Source organism: Eubalaena glacialis, chromosome 6, assembly GCF_028564815.1.
Source record: "Eubalaena glacialis isolate mEubGla1 chromosome 6, mEubGla1.1.hap2.+ XY, whole genome shotgun sequence".
NCBI lineage: Eukaryota > Metazoa > Chordata > Mammalia > Artiodactyla > Balaenidae > Eubalaena > Eubalaena glacialis.
This window is the reverse complement of record NC_083721.1, coordinates 46427589-46453727: the sequence shown is the minus strand read 5'-3', so window position 1 is coordinate 46453727 and position 26139 is coordinate 46427589. Positions and strand designations below refer to the sequence as shown.

The following is a 26139-nucleotide window of genomic DNA, read 5'->3' as shown; positions in this document are numbered from 1 at the left end:
TGTGTTAAAGAGGCTTTTATGGCTCTGCCTAGGGACTTAAGCAGAAGCTCTAAAAGAAATATTTATGGGAAAATGCATTCTGAGTTCTCAACCATTGATTTATAAGTGACTTTGCAGAAAACAGTCCTTGGAAGATTACTTCTACAACTTAAGCTTAAAGTTAAAATTCAGTTTTTATATGTTTCTAAATCAGAGAGTTGACCATGCTATGACTTTTAAAAATGTTCCTGAATTAGAAAAAGAAACAGCTAAGGTTATATATAGATTTGAAAAGGCCAGATCATTCGATCATTCTGGTTTTAAAATAACCACTGAACAGATAAGAGTCAGTATCTCCTTTTTACTCAAGTCTTGGTTCTTGTGGCCTCCCCAGTTGAAAATCTTATTATAATTTTCCATAGAATATTTATTAAATCCTTCAAGGCTTTATTCTTTTGTAGAATCATGGATTTGGACTTAAGCTAGGCAGAGTTATATTTTTATTTATAGAAGGGAGAGGTCACCAAGAGTGGAATCAGAAATTTCAATCATTAGGACACTAAAAATGTCATTTCTAATACACCTAAAAAATTTAGGAAGAAAGGTGAATATGGATTTGTGAAACATGGCAGTTGGATTTCAAATTATATTTTAAGACCTTAAAGTGAACATGAATATATAATATAGCTTTAACTTACAAAGCTTTCTACTGAATTTGATTTTTTTTTTTTTTTTTGCTTAGGTTTATATAAAGATAAACTACAATAGCTACTGTGTGCTGCACTTAAATAAAGTCAAGAAAATTTAAACTTTTTTTGTTTGGCATCTGGGGCAGGGTGTCACAGAGTGCCAAGATCCTGATGAAGCATCATTAGAGTGCATCGGAATTACTGGGAAAGTTTTCGCAAAATATATCTGCTTGGGTATGCATGTGTGTTTTCTAAAATCTCGGTAGGATGGCAACTGATTTCCAGCCATGGTTGAGAACCACAAGTTTTGAGTCTAAACCTAAAATCTAAATCTAAATCTAAATCTAAATCTAAATCTAAATCTAAATCTAGTTTTGTAAATCTAAAATCTCCTGTATGGTCCAAATGAGGGGTTAGGAACGACTACAGAGGAGTGCAGAAAAATGCATGGAACTTCTCTATATATCACTATAGTTATAAATTACATACCAATTAAAAAATTTCAATGTAAAACCTTGTATGAAAAACTAGAATGAATAGGAATATTAGAAAATACAATTTCATGGTACCAGGTGCTACAAGTGACACAACACACATTTACAGTACCAAAATGTTTAAAGGCTATTGTAAATTGATGCTCTAACTCCTAATTTAAGCATAAAAAGTTCAGCCATTCATATGCTTTGTTCCAACTACACTATGCTTTCATATATTTGGATGTTTATTGTCACATTATTTTTAGAATAGTCTTTGGCATTAAGCTGGCACAGGCGTGATAGTAATAACATTCATCGACATGAAGTTTCACATATTTTCTTCTGAAAAACATGTAATTAAAGGGATGTAATTCAACTGTGACTTTTATGGTTTAAAAACAGATATTGGTGGATAAACGTAATTCACTTTTTTTCCACTATTGAATATAAAATGAACGTGATGTGGTTTAATTGTGCTCTTATACCCCAGCACAAACATAACTACACAAAACACAATTTACAAGAAAATTGTAAATTTTCAGCTCTCATTATTAATATATAACTAGCATAAGGTAAAATGCCATCTTTACTAGATTTATAATTTGAGTACATAAATATTTAAAAGATCCCTTTAATTTTTTAAATTAATATTTGCTTTGCATTTGTTCAAGGAAAATCTTCAAATGACACACATTGCTTTTGAAATGCTGATATGCACTTATATGTATTATTTAAATACTCATATTTGTGAGGTATATCCAGATTTTTTTTAAATGGTGAAAATTAAAAATATTTTTAGCCACTAGAAAAAACAGACCAAGAAGTAACAGAAAAACAATTTTAAAACTCTTAGTGACATCTTCTGAAATATATTATAATAATAATAGATAACATTATGGAGACATTAATATGTGCCAGACATTATCTAGGAGTTTTAGGTCTATTAGTTATTCACTACAATAAAGTCACAATGATTTTAGGAAGTAGTTATTGCCTATTCTTGACCTTGTTTTGTGGATGCCAGGCATCCTTGAATATTCTCTTTTGCTTAAACGCTTTATCCAAACCCCCAGCAAATCCCATTGGCTCTATGTCCAAAATACATCACAGAATCTACCATTTTTCCATCAGCTCAACCACAACTATCCTAATCTAAGCCACCATCATCTCCTTACCTGGCTTATTGCAAAAGCCTCCTGATTTCCCTGCATCCATCTGTACCTGACTATAGTCTCTTCTCAATACAACAACCAGAGCAATCCTTTTAAAACATAATCAGATTATGTTGTGCCTCTCCTCCAAACCCTACAATGGCTTTCTGTCTTACCCAGAGAAAACTCAAAGTCATTTCAGTGGCCTACAAGATTCTATCTCAGTGGTTTTCCAACCTGGATGCATACTGGACTCAAATGAGGGAACTTTTAATAAATATTGATGCATGTGTCCCACCCCAAGAAACTCTGCTTTAATTCATCTGGGGTGCAGTCTGGAACCTGGGATTGCTAAAAGCTCTCTAAATTGAATGATTATAATGTGCAGCCAAGGTTGAGAACCATTTCCCTCTAAGATTTGATCCCCTTTCTGCCTCCATCCACTCTCTGACTTCAGCTCCTACTGTCCTTCCCCTTGCATCCTCCATTCTAGCCATAATGATAGGGTGACTGCTATATATTATCATCCCTACTGCAGAGTAAAAGGGTCATTATTAATAATTATGAAGAGATAATAGGCATGACTTAGCACTGACCTAGGAAAAACAAGCATATAGTCATTGAGCATAAAGACTTAATTTGCTGTTCTACACGTATAAAGTGCTCCCACCTCAGGGCACTGGCACTTTCTGTTTTTACTCTCTGGATTCTTTTCCCCCTGGTACCCACTTGGTTTGTTCCCTCACCTTCTTCCCATCTTTACTCACATGCCACTTTTCCGTGAGACCTTCCCTGTCCACTCAACTTAATATCGAAACCCAATCTCACTTCCACTTCTACTTCTCCCGTTTTATTCTTCTCTACTATCTGATGTACCATATATTTTGTTGAATTCTTTATTTCTCTTCCCACTAGATTTTTAATTTCTATTTTGATTGCTTCTGTATTCCAAGCTCCAGAATAGTGCCTGGCCTACTATAGTTTGTCAACACATATGTGTGCAAAAAATAAATGAATGATGAATGATTTATCAGCCGTTTAACACTGGGCCAGTTACCTAATTTGCTTTGCATCAGTTTCCTCATTGGTAAAGAGGGGATAATAGTAACACCTACCTCACAATGTGGTTGTAAGCACTAGGTGCTTACCTAGTGCTTACCATGCTTAAGGTATGGGATTGGAATAATGCCTGACTCAGAGAGAGCACACATAAATGTTAGCTACATTAGTTAATTAAAGATACTCATCTTCGTTTTTACTTTAGCTACTGACTCCTAGACCACACCTGGAAATTGTCATCCCTGAAATTACCTCACTTCAGAAATCCTAAATGTCAATCTAGGGTGTTGGTAAACTGACTATCTGAAGAAAAATAAAGCAAACAAGCTCTGATGTGTAGCCTTTGCCAATTTCTGTGGTGTAAATACTCCCATCATGGCCAATTTCAAGCGACTACCTATTTAACAACCAGCTCCCCAAATTCCTGACTATTTAATCAACATCTCTTACAAGCTGGTATGATCTGGCTCTAACAACCCACTGCCAATATCCTACTTTCTGGCCACATTCTTTTCCTTAGCTCTCCCACCTTCAGACACAGCTATACTTGCTCTTCTACTTAATAAAGACTTCCAGCCCATAACGGCCTAACGGCCTCTTTATTTCTAGCCTAACGGCCTCTTTATTGCCTCCTTTGTCTAACCTGGCTTCACTGGTTGCTTACTTGAACTACCATCCCAATTCCCCTGTAGTACTCTTGTTCTATTGTACCTGTTCTACAAACAATAGCCTCTTTTATCTCCAGTCTTACATTGCGGAGGGGAGGGGAGCAGTCAATTGTTCCTGCAGGAAATCACAGAAGTATGCCCACCACTGCCAAAACACTCATGTTCTCCAGCATCACCTGGAAGTCAGCAGAACTAGTTAATCATTTTATTTTCTCTAGGACCAAAGATGGGGACTGACAGGAGTGGAGGAAGAGTGCCTGTAACGAATACGAATTATTGGGCCAGCAGTCCAGGAGATCCTCTTCCTGGCCACTTACATTGCATATCATTAAAATCCTGGGTAAAGATTTTTAGCTGGTTACCCTTGCAGGGTTCCTGAAAGATCTGTGTTCCTGGAGTAGAACCTGATCCTGATGGTCCATTTTTTTTTTTTTTTCTCATCAGCAATTTATCTTTTGAACTTCAGCAATTACTCTAAGCATTCACCTTCAATGAAGATTTGTCCTCAAACTCCCACATAAACTTTCCTCCTACTTTGCATAGAAATACAATAGCAAGAGGTATCATTTTCTTAAATTTAATGCATGTTCCTCATAAATCCCTCTAGATCCACAACACACAGCTCCTTCAAGTCTTGGAAAATGTGGAGGCTTCTGCTACTCAAAGTTAATCCTTCACCAGGGTCCTTGATTTTGTACCTTCCCATCTCCTGAGATATTTTGCCTTACCAGTTTAACAGTATTTTCTTTGATTTCCTAGCCCTCAGTGTATAAATTGTCTAAACTATTTTCTATCTTAAAAAATACCCTTGATTTTTCTTTTGGTCTACTAGCATCTGATTTATCTCTTGCCTTGCCATCTCACCCACTTTTCCCCTAAAAATTGGTCTCCACCTGCCAATTCTATTTATATTTCAGTCTCATTTTGCCCTCTACAGTCTGGTTTCTGCCTGGGACCAACCCATTAAAAGTGCTCTTGTTGAGATCTTGGAAGGCCTCTTAAGTGCTAAATGCCATAGATGTCTAGTCTCTGCCTTAGTCATAGATATGATATAGATGTCATAGTCTCTGTCTTCCAGAATTTCTCTGCTGCACTTAATACAACTGCTTGTTTGCTCCTGCCTGAAATGCTCTATTCTCTTAGGTTTGGGATGCCATGGCCTCCTCTCCCTCCTTGCTTGTCTTTCACCTCTCATGGAAGGAGATGCCATCCATGCCGCTTCCTCAGGTTGGTATGCCACAGAGTTCCAACCTTGTTCAATTCCTTTCCTTTGTCTAACATTTCTTCCTGGAAAATATCATGGTTTGGGTTTAATAACCACTTTTATCCTACCGACTCCCAAATCTTTAACTTTAGTCAAGATTTTCCTGTTGAGTTTCAGATATATCTTTCTAATTTTGCCTGGACACGTTCACCGCATGTTCCATAGGCATCTCAAAGGTAACAAGACCCAAATTAAACTCATCATCTTCTCCCAGTTACCAGCCCATCCTTTTCCTCCTCTGTATCTTTATTTCAGTTGGTAGCACTACCTTCCACATATTCCTCTTGCTCTCAAACATCTTCTCCTGAGTGTGCTTTTGGCTATGGTTTCCTTACACAATCTGATTCTGTTTGCTTTTGTCTTTACTAATTTCTCCAATTTTTTTCTTGTTATTATTTCTGGATGACACTTTCTCGCTTGCTTATGTGATTGTGCTTTATAAGTAATGTATGTATATCTTTTTCTCTTACATCAAAGGTTTTGAGATGGGAGCAGGAGGTTGCAGCATGAACACAATATACCCTCTTGAACTGAAACCAGTGGTGTTGTATTTTTGTATAACTGAGTTTCGTGATATAATAAACAAATCCACATTCAACAAATGTTATAAAATAAAGGAATAAATTGTTTGTGCTTGACACATGATATCTCGAATTTTTAAAGTAATTTATAACTAGTTTTATTTGGATTGCTAGTTAATATTGCTATAAAAATGGAGGTCCAAAGATTTAGGGATAAGCAGTTGCCAGGTAAGTGCCGCCACAAAAAGTGTTGATGAAATCCATATGTACAGATGGAGAGAGACTGTACAGGGATAATGGTCAAGACTGCATTCATTCACACTGGTGTATTTCCTTGGAAAAGTTAGGAAAACCTGCACATCAGTGAGGTCATATCTTCTGGGCAGTTAGGCTGATGCTCTGCTTGCTAAGTCAGGTTGCATTTTATTTTAAAATTTAAAACACATACATACTTATATACCTACCCACTCCCCTTTTCCACACGTACGTGCACATATACACACACATACACACTTACACACAAACATACTTACTTAACCACGCCACCCTCTCCTTGCTAATATATATCTGGAGGAATGTCCACAAGGATCCAAACAGCAGATTTATGAATTTGGTGCAATATCACAGCCAGCCAGCCACTGCCGCTGGCACTAGATTGTAATCTTGTACTTCGTTTGCTACCACTCCGTCATATAAAACAGTGAATTGAAGTGATTTTCAAGTAGTGTGGGAGACCGAGGGAAATCTTTTCCAGCTCCAGTAAGCACAGAACGCTATTAATGTGCCATGGATGGCTCCCCTACTGTGCCGTGCACTTAGCCACTTCCTCCTCTCTGTGCTAACAGAAGCTGCGATTATCAAATTCTAAAGCAGTAGTTTGAAAAATGACTTCGTTTTTCAGAATTTGTGGGATATATATATTTATATATTTTATTTCTGCTTGCCGTGGGGAGTTGAATATCTGCTATTGACATAAAGTTTATAAAGCACTTTGAGCTTCTGGGATATAAGAGATATGATTACAAAGAAAGTAAGAATCCTATAGAAGAGTAAAAAGGGAGTATTGGCCCTATGTTTTTTTATTCCATTCATATGATTTCTATTTTAATCGAAATTCTATGTGAGGAGGGGACCCAAGACCCCATGGGGAGATGGTAGTGGACTTATAAGAAGTAATAAGTAATTTAATAAAAAGATAGAATTCAAAGCGTATGAGAACATGGCTTTCGGATTCAGAGACTTGAGTTTCAATCCTCGCTCCACCCTTTACAATGTGTCAGGCATTATTCTATATGCTTTACAATAATCAACTCAATCCTTATAACAATTGTACGAGGTGGATACAGTTAATATTCCCACTTTATAGATGAGTAAACAGAGGCACAGAGAAGTTAGTCACTTGCTCAAGACATAAGGTCACACAGCGGCAGAGCCAAGATGAACTGAGATAATATATGTTAAGATTCTCATAGTATTAGTAGTGGTAGCCACCATTATTTGAACATTTATTCTTTCCCAGATTGTATTGTGTCTAACCTACATGGTGCATAGAACTGAAAAATCAGTTTTAAATCTTAGATCATGAAACATACCACTTATAAACATGTAGTAGGATGTTTATATGTAAATATTTTACTTATAACATATTGTCTTTTCTTTATAACATGTTTTAATTGATTGATGATTCAGCAGGATAAAAAGTATATCTGAAGCTAACATTTCTCTCCTAATTTGCTTGTGGCAGTCATTTGATCCATTTTTCAGCAGCAATTTAAATGAGCATCTGTTACATTATTTGCCATTATATTCAGCTCTAGGATATAGTAGATAAAAAATCCTATCTGAAGCGCCATTAGATAATAAGTCATTTTGATATGTATCTGATAAAAATGAGTTTCTGGATAAACATAATGGAAGGGCATAAGTATATATGCATTTCAAGTACCATAGGTGGTCCTGAAAAATTATCCTAAAGTAATTTAGCACATTTACAGGGGAAATGGATACAATCTATAAAATAACATTCTGAGAATGGCTACAGAAAAGAACAAATAGTTCATGTCCCTAAACACCTATGAATTTCATTTTGCCTTAAAGAGCGTACTTGGTTGAGGGTATGCATTCTGTGAAGAGTATTGCTCGATAATAACTCGACAATTTTGCTGAATTCAGCTTCTGGCATTGAATCTGGACACCAAGTCCAGTCACAGTATAAATATATTATCACTGCTAATATTGAGAGCAGTTGGAAGAAGAGGGCATGGAATCAAGAAAAATAAATGAAAATGAGATCAAGGGAAAGAGGTAAGATGCACACAAAACTTGTCCAAATAACACTGAGCAAAAAATGAAGTGAAGAAAGAATGCTTGAGATTATTTATTCCCATAAAAAAAGAAGAAAAACATATAACACATTTCAAATAGCAGAAGTCCAGTCATTTTATAAGTAAGAAAACTGGCTATGTCTCTGTAGGTAAATATATATTAAGGAATACAGTGACATGCACATATGTGACCTCTGCTGGGGATGCAAAATACTCTAGTGACTTTTTAAATATTTCTGTTTTTTCCACTATCAATGAATATTTTTGTAGCATACATTGACTTTTTAAATGTTAAAAATATTATAAACACATTTTGAATTATAACTTCATGGTACCTTCTCAGCTGTGTTATTCTGTACCACTATATAAAACAAATGATTTTTGTATATACCAGACTTTCAGGGATAAGTCACTTAAAAAGAGTGCTTTAAAAATTTTTGTTCTAAAATAAATCTCAGTCAGAGTTTCATTCTTTCTCTTTTTGTTCTCTAAATAGTCAGCCAATGAACTTAAGAAGGACAAAGCTGATAAAATCCATTTTCTGATATGAACTTGAGTCATTATTGGTAAATATACATCAATTTAAAGGGTTCAGCATTACAGATAATGCATAAAATATCCTACTAAATAGTTAAATGTGATAAAGCAAAATGAAACTCAGTTGCTTCACACAGGCTATGTGAAGCTACTGAATTTCATTTAATCTCTTTCTTTATAACATCATTTGACATATGTATATATTAATATGGCAAGTGAATTTATAGGAGAAATCAATTATATTATCATGTGTATATATTCCCCCCACCCTCTTAGTAACACTCTAATGTATCACAGTATCAGAGAAACACACCCTAGAGAAAATCCTGCTATTCTTCATGGAAAAATCCATGAATAACATTATGCAAAAATTAATTTATGATAAATGTTTTAAATCTAGAACTCAGAATAGCTTATTTAAATGCCATCAGAAAAGAACACCTCACCCGTAAAAAGGAGTCTAGGGATCCATTCTCCATATATTCCACCACAATCATTACTGGTCTGCCTGCAAAGAGAGCAAGAGAACACACAAGAATTACAGCAATTACAGAAATATGTGCTGCAGTTAGAGATTTCCAGCTGTGGCAGCTAAATTATTTGTATTTTATTAATAGGAACTTCCTTTTCCAACACGCTTCTATAAACACATTAAACATACACATTTCTCCATTTCTTTATAGCATTATTTCCTTTGAGTTCATAAAAAGAACATGAATTACAATATGAATTACTAAGTAATTAAGCATTTCCTTTTCTAAAGCCCTGCAATCACTTGTTCAGATTATGTTCTTGTTGTCCTGAGCTTTTCTTTAAAAGGCAATCAACAAGCTAAAGTCAGGGTTTAAGCAGTTACTGTAGCTGCTTTGGCAGTTGTGGTACTTCTCCTCCAGTGATGCAGTAATTATGGCTGAATTACATTAGACCGGGCATTTCTGAAATATTCTTAAGGCAAAGCAGAAAGGAGAAATTCATGAATTCTCTTTAAGAAATTATAAACCATCAGTCATAGTCTACTTTTAAGGGCTTTTAAGTAGAAAAAGTCAGTAGATTGATGAATGCTACAAAGTTGGTGAGACCTGTAGTAGTTCTTGATCATCTCTTTATTGGATGTAGATTAGATCAACAGAACAATGATGGCAGTACATGAAAAATAAGTAACTCTGATTTCATAGTCTAGTGCAGAAGCTAAAATCAGAAACTGAACATCATTTATTTCTTTTTTATCATATCTATTTGCAATTGTTACAGTTCCGAACACACCTCTATTAGGTAGAATATTTGACATAAGTAACTGATTTGTTTCAAAGAAAAGAATCTATTTGTTCTGCTCCATTGCCCGAGTTTAAAAGATAAAGTCATTTTAGGGAGGGAAAATGATATTTACCTGAAATAAACATGTATGACATATTTACTTTTTACTTCTATATTTCTCGCTTCTCATTGGAATTTTTAGCAATTCAATCTGCACTGTGCACAGAGTTTTTCCTCATGAGCACAAAGAAGATCTGGAAAGAAATTATGTGTACCAATGATGGAAATATTAGATCTCACATTGTAATTCATGTCCCTTTTATGAACCCAAAGCCTTGAGGGTTACAAAGGGTGACTGGAACAAATTAGTACAATGTCTGCAAATACTAGATTTTACACTTGAATCTGTATTTTAAAGAAAGATGTGCTAAAGGTTAAATGTAGCAATAAAGTTCCCAATTTATCATGCATAGAATTAGAACCCAAAGAAGTTTTCCATTTTGGCAAATTTCTATAATGTTCCTAAAAGTCATTAATTTCACCCAAGTACAGATAAAAAAAACTATATCAGAAAATATTGAGGTCAAATGAACTGTCAGCCCTACTGTAGGCAGGGATCTAGAAGATCCGGGTTTTAAATTTGAAAGTTTGTCATGAAATCTTTTATTTTGCCATGGGTTACAGAGAGCTTGGAGACAGGAGCTTGATGCAAATGCTTGGTTAGCAAGGTAGGGAAAAATAAAAATTATGAGACCACTATTCCAGTTTGAATGATAATGGATTATGGATGTTAAGGGGGAAATTTGGGTTATTACGATGACTGCCCAGGTTCTTTCATAATCACACCTTTTCAATCTATCTTGACCATTGCTGTCAGAGAAACATATTTAGTTTTCTAAAAATATATTTTAAAATAAATAAAAATATATTTTAAAAAACCCTGACATTCCCTAGGAATACTATTATTATCCCTGTTACACAGATAGAGAAATTGAGGCATAGTAAATTAAACTACTTGCCCCAAATCAAATAGCTACTAAGTGGCCGTATCAAGCAGTCTGTCTGAGTTTAAGCTCTTAACCTTTATGCCAAAGGTGTCTCTCAGACATGATTTATAGATCAGAACTGTGAGGCCCATGCTGTTAGGCAATCCTCTCCAGTGATGGACCTCTTCTCTCCTAACTAACCTTATCATCTACTGCCTCATCAACTGTCATTATCACCTATAATTATTCAATCCTGTCTCCTTCTGCCTTTCTTTTTGGTATTCCCCTGCCAGGATTATCTCGCAACTTGCTTCTTCCCCTAATCACACTCACATCTCCCTAGAATTTATACACTGCACCTCCTCCATGAAAGTCTCCCACAGCCATTTCCTATGGTTGCACTCCCATCACATCTATTGTCCGCATTATGAAATGTGTGCCTGGTTTTGTATTAGGTTGTTTTTTTCCCTCATCTTCCCACAGATGCTTTGTATCCCCATTCACTGGGTTTCTCAAGGTCATCTCCCATAGAGCTGAGCAGAGTAGGTGCTTCATAGAAACAAGTTGATTTTTCTCATCAGTTTCACAATTCCTAAGAGAGTAACACTGAAGTACTTCAGCAAGATTCTAATCTATGTGAATACAAAGTACTTTGAAATTAGAGCTATCTGTATCTCCTTGGGAGATACTTTATACAATCTTAAAATTCATCAGTGACAAGTTTCATCTTCTCATTAAAGATAATAAAGAGTCAAATGAAGACTCCCCCGGTTTCTTGTAAATTAAAACTTTCACACCTGAGCTCTGAGTCTTTTGTATTTTGTTCAGTAGCATCATTTGAAAGCAAGTGTTATTAAACTAAGAAGTTTTTTTTTGGAATATCACTGGTATCTAACCTGTAATTTGTTTCCTAGTGGTTTTCTACAGGGAAGTTAGATACACTGTGAAGATTACAAGCTTACAGTCCATGATTACATTTTATAATCAAGAAAGTAGATAAGTGTGAGGGAAATTATGAAAGTTAGGATGATATTCTTCAAATATGTGGTTAGGTGTGAGAAGTCTATTGGTAACAGTGCTTTTTCTGCGTTATTTTTAAATATGTAAAAATTATATATTGCATTTTTGCTCTTAGAAAATACATTTGGATGTGATTCTCTTTTTTTTAATTTTCAAAATATTTCAGCTTATTTCCATTTTTACAGTTTTAGCCAGTTACCCTAAGTGCCTCACATCACAGGATTAGCTTAGTATTTGCATTGTACTGGAGTCAATGGACAAGCTCCAGGATTCTTAAATGTTAGTCAAGTCTCAAAATCCCCAGATCTTTTCTAGAAGCCTCACCAGTTGAAGAGATCTTCAAAAATACTTTCACAAGTCACACAAAAAGTGAAGTTCTTTGGTTTTCCTACATGAATAGCCCAGATATTGTTATGGATATTTTAAACTGCATTAGAATCAAGATTCGATAAGAAATCACTTATATTCTGAACGCAAAGAATCTTTTTCAAATTTGCAGCTTCTCAATACTTATGATGATTTTGATATAGATATTGAGAAACCAGATAATGATAAGGCCATTCTTGTGTTGTTGTTAAAGGAAACAAAAGAGAGGTATTCTTTAAATGTTCCAGGGAAATTCTGGGGAAAATATTTTGTGAGTGAAACAGTGCCCACCTTTTTTGGCCTCAGAGAAGACTCTGAAAGGAGATGACAGATTCAACATTTTCACGTAAGTAATGAGTTTGTGCTGGATGTAGTGGTTTGTATCAGTTTGGCAATTTCTAATGTGTAGTCAGTAATATCAAGAATCCAAACAAATCTCAACAACCCCAAAACTCTATCACAGATTTAAATCAATCTAGTTTATTTAATGTTATAGCACGTCTATATTTTGTCTAATAGGTAACAAAATTTATGGTAATAATTTGGATTGACAGGTTGCTTTTATTTTCTTCCTCCCAAGTTGTAATTCAGGACTTTTTGAGCCAGTTATTTAATTTATTTCTACTCCCTGTTTCTGCTGTACTGATAGTGAATTATAATTATAATCTCAAATGGATTTCATAATAAATGAAATAGTTTTCTTATCCCTCTAAGGCATTCAAGAGATATGGATGACACAAATTTGAACAAATTTATATATTAAATAATTATTTTGATTCACAAGAACTAAAATTGGAGGATTGTTTTCCTCTTAACACTGTTGCCCGATGATTATCAGATCATGTCCCAAATGAATCTTATTCTCAGTGAATTCAAATACAAACTTAAAAAGATTTCCCTTGAACCTTCTTTTCCTCCTCTATTTCTGTTTTGGTTAAGACACCACCATCCATCTAATTACCCAGGTTTGAAACTCTATTGTAATATTGGATTTCCCACTTAATCAAACCCTTATTAGTCCATAAGTTGTTAAGTGGTGCTGATGCTATACAAAACCTATTAACACTGTCCACATTCTGCCTTTGTTTTCTCTTGACGTATTACAATAATCGTTTACTGGTTGTACCTGTTAATGCTTGTATAATCATTATTTTAAACATTCAGTGATATAGCAGATATACATATTTACATGCCTACTATGCATCAAGTACTCTTCTGGTTTCTGGAGAAACATCCTCAATCAATACAAGATCCTGCTCTCATGGAGTGTATAGTGGAAAGGGGAATAGAAATAAGTAAACAATTACTATAAAGGACTAATGTCTCATCCCTCCTTTAAAGACTGCTTTACATATTGTATTGTTTTCTTCAGGATTAAGGTCTAAACTGCTTGGCAATTACATTCCTTCACAATCTTTCCTCTACCTTTGTTTCCATTGTCATCTTTTACAGCCCCAGTTCCCCACCTCCTGTTTTTCAAATTCTCGAGGGGACTCATAATTCCCTAAGTACGACTTTACTTGGACCTTCCTCTTCTCTTTGGAAGACTGCCTTCTCACTGTCTTCATTTGGTGAAATCATGTACTTACATATAAAAAAAGGAACTTAAATACCATCTCCACCGGTCAATTCTCCCGTGAATCACTTTTTGTTTTAGGATGACTTGATGGTTTACTTTTTTTTCCATTTACATCTTAAACAATTGTATAACACTTATTAGGTATGGCATTGATACTAACTACAAAGGTGTCTGCCTTCCACTCTAAAATGCTGCTGAGGTCAGGACTGGTGCTTAATGCTTCTCTGTAAGTTCACTAGCTACATATAGCACAGAGTGAGGCACAGAGGAGGTACTCAATTTAATTTTTTTTGACTGGAATGCCAGAAGGAACACACAAATAAAGACGTTTTCTAAGGATAATTCTAGCCCTAGAGCAGAGTTACTGAAATAACAGAATGGCAAATCAATAGACTTTAATCCTAAGTTACTTGTAATATAAAATGTATGGTTTTGAGGAAAAAAACAATTCCAATTCTAGCTAGGTTACCTGCATGATCTTGGGCAAGTTATTTTAGCTCTTTCAGTTTTTGCATCTATAAAATGAGGATAATATTACATACTCTATGTGATTTTTCAAAGGAGTAGATGAAAAAACGTATAATTGACACAGAGTCTGGCAATAGTTGCCGCTCAAAAATGTTGGGGAACCTTTACTTTCTTTCCCTTTTGGGCATAGTTATCTGCTTCCGCCTTCTTATTACAATTGTTCACTATGTAGAAAAAAATAGTTTATAAAAATGGATCATTTCCATATTTTATTGTACTTTGGCATTGACATAAAGATTCTTTTATATCTTATGGCAAAGTAAAAATAACTGCTATTTACATGTTTTATATGATACAGTTAATTCCTGGTTTTAGCACTGAAATCCTTGTGTCCCAGGCAAACTGGGATGGTTTATTACCTTACGCCTTGTGTGCTCAGCACAGCGCAGTTAGAAGATGTGGGATTAGAGTCAGATAGCATGCTATTGAAGACTCTTCCACTTTGGGCAAGCGACCTTTCATAACTCACTGACCTCACTGCTTCAGTCTCCTCATTTGTACACTATATACATTCCTCATTTGTATATTTGTATATTTTTACATAATAATAATACCTCCTCCATCTCATGAGATTTATTAAGTCACTGTGGAGGAGGTGTTAATCCACCTTCTCCATTGAGTGAGGTGTGGGATTAAATGAGATAATGAGTTTACAACACAGAGAATAGTACCTGATACTATAAACATCAAACCACCCAATAACAGCTTAAAGAATGAATGAGTAAATGTGAGTATTCTATCTTACCTTACTGACTAGATGTTGAATCCTAAGCTAAGAAGTGTTTTTCAGAGTGAAGAAGGTTCATTACTGAAAATGACTAAGATCAATATATTTAGGAATTTTCCTGACTGTCTCAAAGGTCCACTTAAATTCTTTACACCTGAAATCAACAGGTTTGAAGTTGCTTTAAAGAACAAGATGGTTTCTCCTAGAGTAAAATAATCAAAACGGGTATTTTCTTACTTTAAATACCATACTATAATATAGAGTTTCTTAGAAATAGCTTCTGTAGGAAGTAGATTCTTATTCTTATCTAAAAAGCCATCTTGTGTCTTCTGTACTCTATTTACAGATTTGGACCTCTACCAATATACCTTAGGTTAAGCTGGAATTGATTTTAACCTTATAACTATTTGAAACCCCTAAATCTATATAATAATTATTGTTAATTTGGTTCCATGCTTTCTCTTAATTTCTTTATTTTGCTTCTTAAATTCAGAAGTGAGCCAAATAACCTTGGATTAACGCTGAAGAATAAATTATTTTATTCTGTGATAAAACAGTTGAGCAGAAATTAGGAGGGTTGATTTGCATTTATGAAAACAGTGGCACTTCTAGATTTGTTTTAGAGTAAATCTAAGATGTGAGGCTAAAGAAATGAAACATAATTTTCCTGACAGTTCCAGAAAGCAGTGGCATACCATCTGTATCAATTAACTTCAGTAATATTCAGTACTGTCCTTTTTCTACTGGAAATTACATATGGGCAAAAAGATTTCTCTTTAACTAGAAGTGTCTTGTTGGCAATGAAAGTTACTGCCAAAGATGCCTGATGTTAGACTGTGGTTTTCAACATAAGACACTAACCATATTGCAAAATTTTAATAACACATGAGTTTTTAAGAATGGCTTTCTTGATTTTTTATTACATCCACATGTATAAAAGTAATATGTGATAATGATCAAATTGAAAGCACATGCATTGAAATTAGTTGATTTATGACTTTTAGATTTCCAGTTATTATGAAAGAAATAATTGATTATACAATAATCTATAGTTTAATTACCACTAGGTAGCAATGAATAATGAACATACCAGAGAATTCTCATGACTTGAAATACTCTGAAATGTTCAAAACATAAACATGAAACAGGAAATATGTGCTAAGTTTTTCAAAACCACATTAAACTGCATGTCAAATAAATAATTTTATGCCACTTTTGTTCTTGGTTTCTATCTGTGAAAAGTTTTTGTGTGGGTAATTAAAAAATAGATACTACATCTAAATCAGCACATATGTAATAATAACTGACTTAAAAAATAAGCTTTTCAGTGTGCCAGACATTGTTCTAAGGGCTTTACGTGTGTTAACTCATTTAATCCTCACACCAACCCTTGTGGTGAGTATAGTCACTAGCTCAATTTAACAGATAAGATTATGGATGTACTGAGAGTTTAAGGAACTTGTCCAAGGATACACACTGGGCAATTGGCAGAGCCAGGGCTTGAAGCCAGGCAATCTGGCTCCAGAGTCTGAATGCTTGTCCATCTTGTCATACCCCCAGATAATACTTGGGTCTCCATTAGTAATTTAGAGTACATGAAGCATTACCCCAAATCTGTGTGCCTCATCTTAGAAACACATCTTGGAAAGCCATTATGGACTGGGCATTGTGTTGCTGCCAAAGATGATTTGTCCTTGAGAAGTTCTAGGATTTTAAAGCTCCATAAAGCCTTATGATAATCTATATAAACAGGAAATGTGTGCTAAGGAAACTTGCTGGAATAGCCTTTAGATTTTGCTTTCTCCATCTCTTAAACATCAGTTTATGATAATGACCTTAAGTTTCCTATACAAAGGAATGTTTTCAGAAAGAGTCCTGAAGCTTTGGGAAGAAAGTGTCATATTTTCCAATAGTGTTTCAAATGTTGTGCTTTACTTCTGGCTTCAAAAGTGTGTTGTGATTACATAAATGATCAAATATTCAGCCTTTTGGTCTTTTGTATTATTCACTAATCAAAAGAAAATCAACAGAAAATTTAAAAATCAAACAAACCTCTGGACAGGATATATTTAATCCTAACTGCATAGGTTATTTATGGTGAGATTTTAATTATAATGGAGAAAACATTGTTAAATGAATCATACATATGATGTAAATTAAACTACCAACTACTTTTCTTTTCCCCGCCCCCCAGGAAAGTTACTACTTATTTTTGAATCTTTTCTGCAATTCCTACAAAGGATTTAACTTTTTTTTTAATGTTCAATTTTGCTAAATACACTTTCTGTAAGACCTCTGTGAATAGAACTATGAAAAGTTAACATTGTGCCACAGGGCAACTTCCACTGTGCTTTGTCCTACAATGCAAAAGAATGAATGCTGAGATGAGATGTGTTTTACAACAGGTGTGGTTTTTCCCCACCTTTCTTATGTTCTTAAGTGGCCCAGCAGCCCAGGAGGGCAAGCATGCTGCCCTATGAAAGAGCAAGAGGCATTTAAGCAGCTCAGTTTCTTATCATGCTTTCCAGTAAGGTGAAAACACACCAACACAACAATTCCAACCAACACAAAGATTAAATACTGACTCACATGGAGACTAAGCTTTAGCAAGCTGTGTAAAGTTTTTCAGAATTTTTCTTTGGGAGAAGAAAATGACTCCTGGATGAATCTTTTGAAAGTGTTGACAGTTTCTTTGAATAGGACCAAAATAGATGGTATAATTTGTAATAATAAAACATGAACGTCCCTAGTTGGGAAGATATATGTTCTCAACTGAGAATTTAAATTGTCATATATATAAAGTCTGGATTTTTAAGATTCAAACTTACTGAAATGATCTTTAGATAAAAGAAACATTTATGCTAATAAGAAAGAAGAGCGAAAGTCAAAGGCTAAAACTATTTACGGAATCTGAAAATAGGAAAGTATAAAGAACTAGTAAAAAGAATCTGGAGATTACTTAAAGGCTCTTTTAAGATTTTTCATGTCTTTCTGGTAGGAAAAAAATAGAAATTCTCTGTAAATGTTCGAGAGCTTGATATCAAATGCATCCTGCTGCTTTGTTTCTTTTTTTCTTTTAAATGCACGGTCAGTCTTACATAAAGATGCTGCTGTTCACGATGTCTTAAAACATAACTTTATATATAGAACACTGAGTTTTTAATAATCTGAAATTCTTCACTGATGGACTTCAGGGTGTCCAGAGACCTCCTGAAATTGTATACAAACATTTAATTATATGATCGTATGTCCATTTTCTTGGAAAAGATAGTCTATGTTATTTTTGGCCAAGAAACAAAGTATAATCCATAAGGAATCTGAGTCTATGAACTGTACCACAACATCACGACCGTCGGTCCATAGGAGTCCTTAAACTCATAGACCCTGCAACAGATTAAAGTTTTTATAAACTGAATGATGCTTGAAGGTTCAAATTACACCTTCATTTTGTATGTTTTCCCATCCTGACTTTTCTTTTTCCAAATGATATCTTCAAGTTGTCTTAAATTTAGGTTTTAAATCACATTCTAACCTTTTGTGCATTTCTCCTCAAGTAAGCCAAAGAACCACAAGATGACGTGCATGCTCTTTGGAATTCACTGACTTTTAAGCAACAGAGGAAGCAGATTGAACACCATCTTAACGTTATCCGGCTAGTCCTTCTTGCACTGGTTTTGGAATCTACCAATATATGCGCAAAAGTGTTTTTAAGTAACTTTAACCTAGCAATAACAGTGTCGCAAATACTTGAAGGGGGTTGTTTATGGGTGTATAACTAGAAATACAGTCACTCATGTCACCTTCCTTGTGCTTCTGTCGGCTGGGTGTGTTCCCTTTGTCATTTTATCAGTGACGGTCTCTTCTCTATGCCTTTCCTCAGGCCTGAAATAGAATAATCTTGGGTTCCTGTCTGACCCTGCTTCAGAGTCCCTACCCTAGTTTTCAAATAGTTGCAGTTTACAGGATTTCCTTCTGAAGTCTGCAGCTGAACAAACTTTCAAGGAGAAGAGTTCTCCAGGAGACACAACTATGCAGATGAGTATCGGGTAGGGCTTACTGGGGCTTGAAATCACACAAATGGCAAGGAATAAAGAAATCAGGAGTTAAAGAATTGAGATGAAGGTTTCTCTTTTCACCACAGTTTACATTTTGAATCATTTATTCAGGATCTTACTTCGCACATTTAATCCAGTTTAGCCTATTCCTATTATAATTAGCTTTTGGTTTAAGCAGGTACACACAAAAACACTCATTTACACACATCTTATTCAGGGTAATTGGCAACATTTTCAGCTGCAGAAATATATAAAATATACACCCTTCAATTAAAGAAGAGTCTTTTTTTTCCCCTGAAGACCTCTTACTTAAAAAGTAAACCACAATCTTATCTTTTATGTATATTTATTACAACAGTATTTGTTAAAGATAAAATAAAGCAAATTGCCATATATACTACAGAAAAATATAAAAACAGTAATCATCCTCAGGAGAACTTTAGCAAGCAGAAATGTTGTCAAAAGTGATTAATTTTGAAATGTCCAATTGTAGATTGAAAACAAAGTTACTGACTTTTCTTTTAGGATGCCTGAACATACAAAGAAATGAAATGGTTTACTTTGTTTTTTCTGAACTGCAGTTTGATTGTATTTAAAAGGTATATACTTTTCCACTGTTGATTTCCCTTGGCAAACTGAATTCATGTCAGTTTTCCTTAACTCATTGTATATTCCTTCAAAGTCTGCCATCCAGTCTTATGTATTTGCATTACCGCTTTTCTGCAGTCCTCTATATGCATCAGGATTTGATAATATTATACTCACTAGATCCTAGATTCTCTGCAGCTTCAACCTTATTTATTTTTCCTGGCTTATTTCTAATATCTAAACTATATGCCTTCTCAATAAAACATTTTTTTGACTGGATAATAGTGCATGCAATATTTGCCCAGACTCCATATCAGATAGGATTTCACATGAAATATGGAAAGGAAAATACTGATAATCATTGTTAATAGACTTTGAAGACATTTTAATATTGGCTCAGCACTGTAAGTCCTTTGCTATAGAAATGGTCTAGTTGGATCTGTTACTCTTTTATACAAAACTGGATTGTGAATTCATATCTTAACATTAATAGTCAGGGGGACAGTAGTGAGGATATGAAAAAGTCTGGCTACTTGAGTATAAGGCTCATTCAAATCTCTTTGCAAAGGTAAAAATAAATAAATAATATTAAACATTACTATTAATCATATACCTAGTAATTGCAAATCTGATTTTTGAGTCCCCATGTGTTCACATTTATTTTTTAAACTGATTCAGAGTAAGCAGTGAGGAAGTCTCACAAAATTGACAAAGCAAGAAGGTGAAGAGAGCTATCTATCCCATCTTTGCCATTTACCTTGAACCTCACACATGGCATGCAACAGAGAGCAGCTCAGGTAAAAATGTCAAAGGAGGTGTTTTATATATAGCATTATATTTAAAGCATAGGTAGACAAACCAAGACGGTGTTTCAGAAGAACATCCCCTCAACAATTAAAGAGCTTCCAAGACTAACCACAAAGGAAGTATTAGGAAGACCTTCAACATTGATTTTTATTTTTAGAATTTATCTATTTCTATATCCCACGTGCTGCCTGTTTCCTATGTTTTCTCTTTTGTAGGCTTTGCTTATAATTGAAAAAGCTTCTTACTTTAAGGCATATATCTGAGTTTGGCCTAGAATCTAATCTATACATAGGAATTACTTCAGTAATGAAAAATATTATCGAGTCTTCCACAACTGACAGAAAACTGCTAGAAAAATGTAAGGTAGAATTTTGATTTAATCATACTCAACCTAAGATGTTACTTTCTGAGTATAATGAATATGCCTTTATATCTTATAAATAAGTCTAGTTTTCAAGACACATTGTAATGTTTGGATCGTATGTAAATTTAAGATATCGCATGATGTCAGATAGTTATTGCTGTGAAGTAACAGGGAAGACTGGACCAGTGCAACTTCCATATATTATTACACCATCATTATCAGTGCATAATTCTGTTTCTCAATGCCTTTATTACTCTGATTTTCTTTGTTTATGGTAAGCATATAAGCCACTAAATGTGTAAAGGCAAAGGTGTCATAAGATAAGTCATCAGTCTAAGACCCTATGTATAAGCTATACTCTATGGCATACAAAATATTCTACCCACTTTCAAATACTGTTTGATTATAGAAATAAATCAAAGAAATAACTAGATGGAGCAAAGACAGCAAGCTTATTTTAGGGTATATACCTGATAACATATTTCCAAGAGGGACATTAATTCTTTTCAAGGAGGTGGAATTTGATTTTAATAGGGAAGAATACAATGGAGAAGAGTTTGATTCAAAAAATATAATTTCACTTATGTCTTTCTAATTTCTCCTTTCTTTCTCCATCCTCTTTGCTTCTCTCAGCTCCCCTCCCCACTCTTCCTGACTTCTCTCTCCCGAGATTTTCCTACTTCATTGGATGACTGCTATTTGAAAAGCATTGCAATAAATATATGAATATACTTGCTATTCAACTTTCAGCCAATTACTTCCTGGTATTTTTCTCTATTTGAAACTAAGAATAATAACCCTTTACTATGACCTTTCTAGAAATGTGAAAGGTCATATAAATAATTGACAACCATTACATAAATACTGATTTCAGGCTTGTCTGCTTTCTGGTTCTCATGATTCAGTGATTCTCTTATTATTGCAGTTAGTGTAAAAATACATACTGCAAAAATATTGCTCCTTGATAGCACAGTGTGACATGAATGCAAAGAAACTATTTTATATAAGACATAATCATGTATCTCATTTAAATTTGATTAAAGAAGTAACTGGGAACTAAATTAGTACCATCATTAGAACAGATTTTGTGATTCCTTGAATGACATAGCAAATGTCTTATGAGACCCTAAAGGTACTGTAACATATAAACAATTGGTAGAAAGCAAATTAATTTCTGCCCAGTAGGCATCAACCTTTGGCCAGCTTTTTAAGGTACCATGATACAGGTCAAGGAAGGAAGTGCTTTCTGCCCTCAAATTGATGTCCTAAACCTGAAGAGTCACTCAGCTATTAGGTGGCAAAGAAATACTTTAGGGTTCTTTTTTTTTTTAATATGAAATAATAAAAACTTCTCATATCATTGCTTCATTCCTCTTTATACAAAATATAAAGAGAATTCTTGGGAAATAAGCTACAGTTGAATGGAAGAGGATAAAAATTACCTTAGAAATCATAGCAGTGATTACTGAAAAGTACCAGAGAAAGTGTACAGGGATCACTTATCAAAGTGATACAAGCCAGAAAAAGTGAGTTGAGTTAATTTCAGTTTGAGGGAACAAGTTTAGATCTATACATTTTTTATGAAGCAATTGTTTTACACCTGATTTGTATTTAAGTCATGGAAACTGAACTGGGTTTTCTCTCCCATGAAGGTTGGAGGCAAATCTGGCTTAAAGCCTAGAAGAAGAGGGCGCTAGATGTTCTTTTAGATCCCTCTCGGGAAAGTTGTTTTGTGTCTGTGTTACAGAAACACCATCTTACTTCTATCAGGCTCAGTGGCTAAATGACGAGGGTTGTCATTTTTACCAGTGATGTTGAATAATTCAAGTCACTACTGATTTGTAATGTCATTTCTGCCAAACATACCTAAATCTACCAAGATTTGTCATTAAGAGTTAAGTTTGTCATTAAACTATAAATCGTCTGTTCATCTCTTCAATTCCAGTCACTGAAATATTAATAGACATGAATGCTATATTTTTATATTTGCAGTTAACTCTGAGAGCTCAGTTTATATAGATTTTTATTTCCAATTTTTTGCAACACCACCATCACTACTTCCACCAACAATAAAATTCGTGTGTAACTGATACCATTTTTTTTTCTAGGGAGAAAATAGGTGGCATAACACTCATTAGAATTAAAATTGCTAATTTTTATTTCATATAATTTTGGTTCCTACTTATCAGTGGCATTGCTGGCTACAAAGTCTCCAACCACTTTAGTAATTATCCAACGATAAAACCAAATGACACTAAAGCATATTTATGGTTGTTACTTTTTGTATGTTATAACGAAGTAGGCAAGGGTAACTGAAAGGCAAAAGAAAAATGTCAGTGTAATAATTTTAGGCTTTGATGGAATAATTTTGCTAAGAAAAACAAGAAATGTGCATGATGGGATTTTGTTTCCATTGTATTTTTTAGTTTTTCAAATGTTTCCATTATTCTGCTGTCTGGGCCAGCCCTCCTGAAAATATTGGTGTCATTACCACAATTTGTAGCATAAGTATTAACTGTGATAAGAAACACAAGAATTATGATAAAAACTCCAAGAATCAATATCCTAATTCCATCTTGCTAAACACATATAAAATATAAACTGGATTTGCATGCCTCAGGTACCAGGGAGGAAGGCAGCTGGATATTTTACAAAATGACAAGAGTAAACTAATTTATGATTATAATAATACCAAGGATAATATACAAAGTGATTTACTAAACTTTGAAATTTCATTTTAAAATGCTCAATATCCTATATTTTGTTTTTCCTCATTGATAAAATATGGCTTTGGTCAGATTGATATTTTTAGGGAAAACTGCATGTTAATTTTCTTTCTCAAAAATTTCTTCCAAATTTGCTACTTTCTGGCCTTTTCTCAAATCATTTTTCTTTAGTGAAATGGAACTTTAAATCTCTGTAAACTTACTCAGATATAAAATTACTTTTTCAGTTAATAACACTCAGTTTTAAATTCTTTTTTCTAGTCAGTTCCAAGTGGTAAAGTGGCTCAAATTCATCCCTGTTTTATTCTTGAGTTACGAATTTGGGACCTGGTCTCTAGTTTTTATTTATGAAAAAACTTTCCTAGAAGAGGCAGCACTATGCTGATTGGGTGCTCAGTTTACAGATCCTTCTTCTACTTCCTTTATATTATTTTCAGAGCATTAGGTATCACAAATGTGGTTCCTGCATTTTAAAAAGTCGCTTGCATTTCTGTTCAACAATATATTTTAGAAATATTTATTTCTGTATTGTTCTGTCAATTGTAAGCACAGTCCTACTGCTGTATACGATGGCAGAAAACTTCACCTGAAATACCTACCAGCAGGAATCCTGGGGGGCAAAGATCCTCTCCCTGGCACTGGATGCGGGGCCTGGAGGCTATTTAAAAACCCTGCCCTCAGGAAGCTGGGGCAAAACGTTTCCACCCCAATGGCCGGGAAGGATCCTTTTAAGAGATAAAAATTGACGTTAATCAAAAAGTCTTCTTTGTGGAAAAGTTGTTGATCATTTAATTGGAACAAACCTATAATCAACAAAGAAATCAAACCTTACAAGGAAGCTATGAAATTAAAAGGAATGGAATGCATTTTTATTCACAAATTTAAGAAATAAACCTAGTTTTTTGAAAAGAAAGTTACTCTTAACTAGTTACAATTCAAGAGGGTTTAGAAGCATCAGAATGCTAAGATGAAATTTCTAAATCTACATTTGACAGAATACATACAGAATTCATCTCTACATGAGCTAAAGATATCCAGAAAATAGCCACGATAGGATCTGGGATTTGTGCTGCACTAGAAAGAGCAGTGATTTACTTTAGGTGTATCAGTAAGAGAGCTTAAAATGAGGAAAGCTTCTATACCATACAGTAATTACACATGTTTTTGAAATAGTGGTAAGAAAAACAACATACACATTTCTTAATTTGCTTCACTTTTCTATTAGTGACAAGACATGAGAGTTTGCAAAGGTAGAACCACATGCTTTTTCATTTTTAAGAAGGCTATTGAGAGAGAAGCAAAAAAAAAAAAAGTAAACTACTTGGATGTTTATCCATAAAATAATATAATGAATCACAGAATAAAAGAATATCAGAGCTGAAAAGGACTTTAGAGATCATCCAGTCAAAAAATCCACGTTTTACAGACCAGCAAACTGAGTGGGGGAAGTGATATCACATAGCTGGTGGACTCCCAGTACAAAGTCTTTCCACTATAGATTAAAAATAAATGAGTCATTTCCTATATGGGAGATTGAGATCCCCTGAATACGAGTTAGAAACTTAGCACTTTGGAATAGTGGCACTACATTATCTTTCAAGGCATTACATTATCTCTCAATGACCTGAAAGATACTAAAATCACTCAGAAGAAAATGTAATATACATGCAACATTAGTGCATGGGCAGCACTGGTAATTGATATAGTATATCTAAGTTTAAATCACAATAATACCTTAAAAGCAAGTTATACTGATAGTTGTAAGAAATGCATCTCATTCGAGACCTCTGAAACCCCCGATCAGGCACAGCAGTTTTCATATGTAGAGACCCAGTTCAAATTTAGCAAGTCCTGTATTTTTGAAAAGACTTTGTTCTGTTCTTTGACACAAATTTTGCACCTAAAATAAGTTAAAATTTGATTTTTCTTTAACTTTGACCAGGACTAAAGGGAGGTGGTATACCATACTGTCTATATCTTGCTTCTATGGAGAAAGTTGTTGCTAAAGAAAAAGCATTTATTAGATCTTTAGAGATGTTTTTATGAAAGAGCAAGGTTACAATGAATGTTTTCATGGGTGAGGCCTATATGCTGTGCCCTGGATTAAAGAAAGCATAGAAAGAGTGTCTTATACTGTGAATAAACTGGTTTTGTTGTGTATTTTATGGGGCTTTAGTAAAATGGCCCAGCAGAGCTGGAGTCCCTTAAACATTCAGAGGTGTGGCAAAAATGCCAAATGTAAGCCAGAAAGTGCTCTGAGGTAACCGTCCAAGAACAGTGAAATTAATTACTCTTTTGTTACTACATGGGATATTTATCACTGAGCATAAAGTTAACATAAGCCTGCGTGCGGTGTTGCCCACGCGAGGCATTTCCCACACTGCAATGTTTCATCATCATCTGCGAAAACACTCATCAATGTAAGGAGCTTCACTGAATACCATGTGGAGATAATTATATATTTATAAAGC

At 34.4% G+C, this 26139-nt stretch overlaps 1 protein-coding gene across 1 annotated transcript in view; it reads right to left on the bottom strand.

Annotated features, from left to right (window-relative positions):
- Positions 1-26139, bottom strand: part of EPHA6 (EPH receptor A6) — an 846791-nt gene that overhangs the window by 121333 nt on the left and 699319 nt on the right. Inside the window, exons 13-14 of the mRNA XM_061194037.1 lie at positions 24268-24393; positions 9115-9176 (exon numbers count right to left, since the gene is read on the bottom strand). Of these exons, the coding sequence (XP_061050020.1) occupies positions 9115-9176; positions 24268-24393 (188 nt within the window). The remainder of the gene's footprint in view (positions 1-9114; positions 9177-24267; positions 24394-26139) is intronic.